At 36.3% G+C, this 8,879-nt stretch overlaps 2 protein-coding genes across 2 annotated transcripts in view; both read right to left on the bottom strand.

The window, feature by feature from the left end:
• Positions 1 to 2,917: 2,917 nt before the first annotated feature.
• The window catches only part of LOC134645862 (trace amine-associated receptor 13c-like), an 11,383-nt gene continuing 5,421 nt past the window's right edge, over positions 2,918 to 8,879 (bottom strand). Inside the window, exon 2 of the mRNA XM_063499476.2 lies at positions 2,918 to 3,731. Within this exon, the coding sequence (XP_063355546.2) occupies positions 2,918 to 3,731 (814 nt within the window). The remainder of the gene's footprint in view (positions 3,732 to 8,879) is intronic.
• The window catches only part of LOC134644542 (uncharacterized), a 6,193-nt gene continuing 4,569 nt past the window's right edge, over positions 7,256 to 8,879 (bottom strand). Inside the window, exons 5-9 of the mRNA XM_063497631.1 lie at positions 8,720 to 8,879; positions 8,418 to 8,599; positions 8,145 to 8,317; positions 7,647 to 7,861; positions 7,256 to 7,512 (exon numbers count right to left, since the gene is read on the bottom strand). The exon at positions 8,720 to 8,879 is cut by the window's right edge and continues 157 nt beyond it. Coding sequence (XP_063353701.1) covers positions 7,256 to 7,512; positions 7,647 to 7,861; positions 8,145 to 8,317; positions 8,418 to 8,599; positions 8,720 to 8,879 — 987 coding nt within the window. The remainder of the gene's footprint in view (positions 7,513 to 7,646; positions 7,862 to 8,144; positions 8,318 to 8,417; positions 8,600 to 8,719) is intronic.

Raw genomic sequence — 8,879 nt, 5'->3', positions numbered from 1 at the left:
AACCTTCACTGTCAACTTAAAATATGTTATGATATATAGAATTTGAGAAACTGAAGAAAGGTGCCTGACCATTTGTATTTATGCTTTTAATAGAGATATTACAGATGAATAATTGTGCACTCTGTATTATATATCTTAGGATGAAATTGAATTCTATGAAGCCACAATTGCTCTGGTTGCTGATGTCGATGAAGAGGAGGTGCCTGGAGGAGTTCCTTTCTCACTACGCAAAGTGTTCATAGTACTTGAAGATCAGGTTGTTATGACTCATCACTCATGGACTGATGCACTGGTGTGTTTGTTTGGGCTAATCTATGCTCTGCATCTGAGCTATCCTGAGAAGTGTACTGGCTTTTTTGAGTTCATTCAAGTAGTGTTGCTGAAGCTAGACGATGAGAGAAAGCAACTAAAACCAAAATTGCAGACACTAAAAAATGAGCTTGTGTAGATGATGTTTGTTTTCACTGTCAGTATATTTGTGCTTTTTCAGTTATCTGTGAATGGCTTCAATAGTTTTATTTGTTCAGGGTAATTTGCTTTCTAAAAAGCAATGTGGAGAAAGCTAAGAATAAGGAGACAATCCATATTTGACATTTTGTTTGTGATTGAAAAAAATCTTCACATTAAGCTTATTTCTAAGAATGTATTTTAGTTACATGGAGATCTTTTGGAAGATAACTGATAATTAGTCAATATGTACAGTATACTTTCAAGCTTTATTTTTTAATTGTGTGATGAGTGCCAGTTCACTTGATTCGAGGTCTGGGCAAAACTGTTGAGAAGCCACAAATACCTTTGCGGCTTCTCAACAGTTTTTTATGATGTACACCTATGTAGCAGGTCTACATTACTAAATTTGTGTTTTGTATATTTAATCGATTTTCAAAATGCTACAAAAAACATTCAAAATTCCCTAAAAGCGCACGTTTTAAAATGCCTAATTATTTGTTATTTGATAATGGCTTTAGCAGTCATAGTTTATGACTGAAAGTATGGTTGTATTCATTCTGTATTTTCTCTGCAGCTAAAGTTAATAAAAACTGAATGGAAAGAACAATATCTTGGTTTTGTGTTAATAGTACTTGAACCATTTGGTGCAATCGGTTTCCCCAATTGGATTAAGTTGTTTAAATACAACTATTTAAGTTAATTTAACTTAATTTGAATATGAGCATGTAACACTTTAAATAAGTTTGAATAAATACAGCATCTTAGTACAACAAATTTAATGGTTTAAGTTAAAACATACTAAATACAATGAGTAAATAAACATAATGCATTTGAGTTACATTATCATATTTGCTTTGGGTTCTCGGGACTCTAATGAAGTACTTAAATAACCCAAAACTGTTTAAGTTATAAAGCTTGAATCAATTGGTGCAATCGGTTTCCCCAAATCATTTGAGTTAACTTAACTTGTCAGGTTTTACAGTGTGACACACAGTCAGTGAAGACAGTGAAGACACTGTTATGTGCAATATACAGTGGCACTATTGCAATATATGTGCAATATACAGTGGCACTGCTCTTCCAAATGGCATGTTACTCACAAATCAGTCCTAGTTGTTCTTTCTCTGCATAGCTGCACTGTATCTAAATGGCAATTGCACAAACACAAGGGTAATTTAAATGAGCAGCAGTTTTTGTATTAGTCCATGCTTCTTACTTACTTAATAACACCATCTATAGTAAATGTGTCTTTTTTAAGAGTGTGAAGCCATGACCTATCAGCTCCATGGTCTTCACCAAGTCAGTACCAAACATGATGGTTCATATTGGGATACAGTAATTTCAGCATAGTAAAATAATACAGTACTTTAAATTAATAGTATTAATGTTATTAGGCCATTTAGTAAAATGAAGAATGAAGGCATAATCTTGTCTGTAGTTTTGTCTTGTTGTCAAAATATTTTAGATTTTTAAAACTAAAAAATGTCATTTTGCATATTTGACAGAAGACCTTTATATGTGTATAGAAAGAGTTGTGCAGTAACCGTTGCTGTTGGTCTCTTAAATCTTTTTGTACCATTACATGATATTGTCAATGGCTGGGTCTCTGACCCAGCATTTTGAGTTTTATTCTGTATTTTTGAGTCTCTTATGTTAGGTTTGTGGTCATGAATTCATGTGTTAGGGATTAGTTGAGTTTAGGTCAGCCATTATTCATCATCTGTTTCCTTGGTTTTTGTGTTTTGTTTCTTGCCTAGTCTGTCATGTGTTTTTAGGTCTGTCAAGCTTATGTTGTCATGTCTATGTCTCCATGTTTCCTTATTATTATTATTATTATGTTATTTTGAAAGAGTCTGGTGTTTTGTTGTCATTGTGTTTAGTTTCAATTTCCCAGTGGCATCATTATGTTTATTTCAGCAAGCTGTTTCCCCATGTGTTCCCACTTCCCTTGATCACCTCCTGTGTGTATTTAAGTCTTCTGTCTTCCTTTGTTCATTGTCAGGTTGTCTGCTGTACTCACCATAGTTTTCACATTTATTGCTGCCATCAGCCCAAATAAAGGCTCATTTTTTGTTGAAACCTACACTTCCTCTCGCAGTGTCTGCTTCTGGGTCCTGTACCCTGCCATGACAGAAATATACCTGGAAAAATTACATATGAAATAAATATAACACCAGTAAAAAATAATAATAACAGACACACAGAAACACCAGGGTTAACATTATTTAATTACTCAGGGAACTAGAAATGAGTACTTACTGCTAAATTTTACTAGAAATTATCTTTCACATGTTGTAGTCACAATTAATGTATTATTTTCTGCCACAAAAACAAATCAGTCATAGTGAATCTTCAATAGAATTAAAAAAATAAAACATATCTTTTTAAATTCATTTGTAATCAAACAAATTGCACAGGCATTCTGGATGACTCAGAACTCTTAACATTTAAAAGAAAGAAAATGTTCCTATAATATGTTGGCTTCACTGGTGTCATGCTTGAAGAACTTCAATGTGACAATAAGTTTTACAGCATTTCTAAACCAAGGGTAAAATAGGGCATAGATCAAAGGGTTTAGGCAAGAGTTAAAATAAAATACCATGAACACAAACAATGCAGATGGATTATTAACCATGTGTTCTACAACAGAGGCATAGCAGTAAAATGGAAAGTAGCATGCCAGAAACACAACTACAAGAACTCCAAGGGTCCTGGCTGCTTTCAGCTCAGATTTGTTTGTGTGATTCAGTGGACGCTGCAGTGTGACAGCTGTATTATGAGAGCGCATGGCACGAGCCTGAGACACAGCCACCACAAACACTCTCATATACAGAACTATAATGACAGCAACTGGAACAATAAAAGTTAAGACAAGGTCAACAATTCCTACAATATCATTGATGACCAACACACACTCTCCGCAGCAGGAGTTATACCTGCCCGGTTCAATCAGGATATCCTTTGTATAAAGACTGCTGTAGAAAATAGTATAAAACCAACAGAAACAAACACAGAGTTTGATTCTCGCTACAGTAATTCTGGTGGGGTAATGCAGAGGGTCACATATAGCCACATAACGGTCGACTGATATTAGAACTATGTTCCCTATTGAAGCACAGGTAATGTTTACAGTCACATAAATATAAACAGAACACATGAGATCACCAAGTACCCAGCAGGCCGTGCTTCTAAAGATTTCCAATGGCATCAGCAGAAGACCTACAAGAAAGTCTGACACAGCCAGAGAGAGGAGGAGGATATTACTGGGTGTGTGAAGCTGCCTGCAGGGAGACGAAAAAATAGATCAAACATTAATAAAGTCACTAAAAGTTCTATTAACAAAAAAGTTCCATTACTAAGTCATGATTCAATCTAGGCAAAAAATTACAATCGTGGTTAAAATACACCAAAACTAAACAAAAATCAGTTTATTAACATCTTTGAATGTGTTAAAATTTCTGAAACTTAAACTGTAATTTCATATGAGAAGTTCATTTCTGTCTGAAATGAAAGACTGAGATTGACAATTGAGACAAGACAGTTGAGAGCAGCAGCGATCATGTCATGAGTGAATCATGTTAAAAGCTTAGTCAACATAACAAAGCCAAAGATATGAGGGGCCGTACAAGCCAAAATTCATTCTTTCACTCTCACACACATACATTCTTCTTTCACACACATATATTTTCACTCTCACACACATACATTCTTCTCTCACACAAATATATTTTCACTCTCACACACATACATTCTTCTTTCACACACATACATTCTTCTTTCACACACATACATTCTTCTTTCACACACATATATTGTCAGTCTTACATACATACATTGTCATCTCGCACACCTTTATTCGTATTTCATATCCATGTATATTCACTCTCACATACATCCATTAATCTTCCTTTCACACACATGTATTCTATTTTTCTTAATGCTACATATTTTTATGCTGACATATATTTATTCTCCTTGCAGGTGCAGCTCTTTCTAGTCATGTATATATATACATACCCTTTACCTTAACACATATATATTTGTACTCCTATACTCATATATACATACAATCCCAGTGTTTATCTTTTACACTTGTATACATACATTCTGACATTCACATGTCTGCATTTCCTAACACAGGAAGTTCATCCTTTCAGCAGGAAGTCACTCTTAAACCAGGAAATGTAATACACTTGGAGAACTTACTTGACATACCCAGACCTAAACCAGAAGAACCAAGCAATGAAGCTGTTCAAAGTCATCCTGCTTTCTTTGCTAGTATTGCAGTTAATTTGTCGAGTAAGTAGTAATGAAAATGACATTAGAACTTTTTTAAATAATGTATTAGAATGTTTGGAACAAATTCAAAGAGAAGCTACAGATTCTTTTGTTCGTCAGAGGCTCCATAGAGAACTTGGTGATCACATTCAAACCTTATCTGGAATTTTGTCCATCTCAAGATTTGTTGACGATGCAAGAAATAGAGAAGCAGTGAATACATTACAGTCCTTAAATGGATGGCTAAATTTTTTACTGACTGTTTATGAAACCAGACAAGGAACTACATCTGAGAACAGACTTGTCTTGCTACCTCCACCTCTCATGACTTGCTCTCAAGGTCGACCGCGATACAGCATTTCAAGAGAGCAAATATCTCATTTAGTATCTCTTGGAATGAACTGGCAAAGCATTGCAACATGCTTAGGGGTTAGCTCCCGTACTCTGTACAGGCACAGAGAGGACCTTGGCATTGAGCCACTGACTTATGCAACATTATCCGATGAAAACCTGAACAGGGTTGTTAGGGAAATTCTTCAGTATACCACAAATGCAGGTGAACGATATGTGCATGGCAGCTTGAGGTCACGTGGGTTACGCATTCAAAGGTGGCGTGTAAGACAAAGTCTACAAGAAACTGACCCCTTTGGACGTTCCCTCAGAAGACGCAATGCAATACGTCGACGACTGTTCCTTTCCCCAATCAGTTATGGTGAGAAAATTCTAACAGAAAAACAGTCCTGATTTTAAGTCTATAGCGAAATGGATTACCTAAAGCAAAATAACTCATTATTTACTCAAACTTGTGCATATCCTTGACCATGTCATAGTTTCCCCATACATAACTTATACTTATTTCATTTTTCTATAGGCATATAGATGGAAACCACAAACTTGTGAGATGGAGGATGGTGTTCCATGGCTGTGTGGATGGTTTCAGTAGAACCATCATCTACCTTGCGTGTTTAGATAACAACAGGGCATCAAGTGTTTTGTCACTGTTCATGGTTGGTGTTTGGAATGCCATCCAGAGTGAGATGTGATCATGGACTAGAAAACACTGGTGTTGCCCGTTTCATGCTTTACAGGCAAGGACTGAACAGGCATAGTGTTATCACTGGCAGGTCTGTGCATAATCAAAGAATTGAGCGATTATGGGCAGAATTAAATCGAGTGGTTTCATATCATTTTGTTAATCTTTTCAATTTTATGGAGGAGCATGGTGTATTAGATTCACTTAATGAGGTCCATTTATTTTGTCTTCATTATATATATTTGCCACGTATTCAAAGAGCTGCCACAGAATTTCAGAACCAGTGGAATAACCATGGACTTTCAACACAAGGAGGGCAAACCCCTCTTCAGCTGTGGCAAAGGGGCATTATCAACAACGCAGGAATACATAAGCCAAATATGTATGGTATTTGTGAAAATTACTTTGGTATTGATGAATGCAGACCACTGCCAGAGCTGGAGACAAACAATAATGTCGTTGTTCCATCAATTAACATTTCCATCAGTGACACCATGATGGTTACACTTCAACAGACCTTTGATCCATTTGAAGATGATGGCAATAACGGTATAGATTTATTTTGCAACCTTGTTCGTTTTCTTGAGAGACAATCCTAAAATATCAATAAGGCCTCTGGAGAAATTTCATTTACTGTGATTGTGGTTGTGCAGCTTAAAAAGAATACAGTGCCAAGACTGTTGTTAGTTCAGTATTATTAAAAGTTTAGTCACAGCTTTAAATTTCAAGAATGCTACTATCAACCTTTACATGCATGTTGACGGTTTGTATACAATTTTAAAGAATTTATGAGTTGTATTATGTGAGTGTGTTGAGATTTTACAACCATGTTTTGTTTTAAAACACCTTGTTAAAAGAAAAAATAAATTTGTGCGACCACATTTTATTGAGGTTTTTGGTAATCACAATCACCAGATGTATTGTCTTGGAACAAGATGACTCAAACTGATAACATTAACATTAATACAGTCAGTAAATACATCAAACATGGATCACTGATCAAATACAATAGAAGTGTCAGATAAACAATATTGAAGAACACCAGAGAATAAAAGCAACAAACAAGTGCAAAGCTACAAAACAAAAATAATCACAATGCACATACATTAATGCAATGAAAAAAAAACTGAATTGAATTATGTTAGTCCTTATAACTATTGTATACTTGTAGAAAGGTACCCTGACAAGCAAAAAGACTTGAAGCAAACAAACATTTGTTAAAAGGTCAATGCAAAAACAGAGCCTCCAATCACAAAATAGGTGGGTGAAATATGAAATATGGCAAGATAAAGTAAATTCAGCTTGGTCTCAAGTGTGTTAATTGGTGTTTTAGGTGGAACATGTTTTGTTTGATTTCTGGGAAAGAAAATGCAATGATATTCAACCCCCCCCCCCCCCCCCCCCCCCCCCCCCCCCTTAGAATTACTTAATGATTGACACTCATTAATTTAACTGAGTGCAAAGCTCAGATTAGCATACTAACCTGACCAGGAATTAAGCTATTCCAAAACCATGCGTATTACCTAATGCAAAGTCCATATTCTCCTGAAAGTCTTTGTAAGAGGTATGAAGTGGTAACTTTAAACAATTGATGCACGTGTTTGCAATGGGTAGTTTAGACATGGTTTGTGCATCAGGCTCTTGGTGAAGAAATTCAATGGACGGTTGTGGAGAGAAGCCAATTGGTGGAACAGTGTTGGCTCCAGTGGCGAAGGCAAGAATTGTCCCCAGCTTCTGTGTTCCGTCTTGATCTAAAGGAAAAGCAATACTGTCAAAAATGGCATTAAAGACAAAAAACAGCAAGCATTTCTACTTTTAACTGATTCAATGAAAAGATGCACTGCATTATAAATTGAACATACAATGCTTAAAACGCTAAATTTACCTTCTGCATCTGTTAGGTAGTCTCTCCAGAAACTAATGACAACTGCTTCAGCATACCTTTTATTGCTCCCAGCTGGAGAAAGGCGGATGGTAAAGAGGCTGTCAAGAAGGTCAGCTGTAAGCACTGAAGGTGACCAGCATAGAAGGGTGCGAAAACTCTCTGGGTGAGCTTGGATTTTGTCCAGCACCTCAAGTGTCCGTAGTCCATCCTGAAATCTAAATGATAATCAGAATTACCTTTAAAATCACAAATCACATCAAAAATGAATGGATCCAAGAAGTATAATCTAAAACATATGAATTATATATACAAATATTTAAACTTCAGATTATTCACATCATCAAAAGTGTGTATCCCAAATCTGCATTTTTTCATGAGATGCTGTCACCTTTGGAGGCATGGTGTACCTACACATAAAGAAATGTCACACAAAATTCCCAGAATACAAGGCAATCAGCATGGGTTTGAGTTACTTATTGGACAATAATACATACATACCTTTCAAATGGACCACGGACTCTGTGTATTACTTGGAACATGAGAATGTCATGTATAAGCAGATCATTGTCTTCCAGCCTCCGCAGCGGCCTCAGGCAGCCAGCATTGGCTAAGTATTCCTGAAGTGGCTCAGTTGCTACTATCAGATCTTCAAAGGATTTACACTCTTTAACCTTCAAATAAAAAAATTAATGGGCCCCAATTAATACATGGAGTAGAACGAAATGCACACAATACAAAAACATTATCCAACAACTGACAAATCAGTTTTACCCTTTTAATTTTTTCACGCAGGTCACTATCGGCAACATCTTCTAAAACTGGTTTAGCCAAATCTGGGCCATCAACAAGGCAAGAGAAGAGTGTTGGGGACAGAAAGCCTGCTGGTGGACCACCATGTAAAAGGCTTACTGCAATGGCTCGGCCTGCAATGAAGTACCTGTCCTCCCTCATGGCTAGAAATAATGAAAAACATTACATGTCAATAGATGCATAAAAGCGCTTGACAAGAACTTCATAAAAATGATTTTTTTATTGCATTACTCCAGGGATATCAGCCTAAAATCAATACATACCAGCACTATCAAGCGCCAAGTTCATTTTGCCTTCTTCACCCTCAAACATTGGAGACAGGGGCAAAGCTTCGATCAGAAGTCTTAGAAATTCTCTTCTTGGTCCACCCAAGTCAACAGCCTCTTCAGGTACTCCCATATCGTCAGAAAACCTGACAGAAAT

The sequence above is a fragment of the Pelmatolapia mariae genome, linkage group LG16_19 (assembly GCF_036321145.2).
Source record: "Pelmatolapia mariae isolate MD_Pm_ZW linkage group LG16_19, Pm_UMD_F_2, whole genome shotgun sequence".
Lineage (NCBI taxonomy): Eukaryota > Metazoa > Chordata > Actinopteri > Cichliformes > Cichlidae > Pelmatolapia > Pelmatolapia mariae.
The sequence above is the reverse complement of the archived record's forward strand: the minus strand, read 5'-3'. Positions and strand labels throughout refer to the sequence as shown.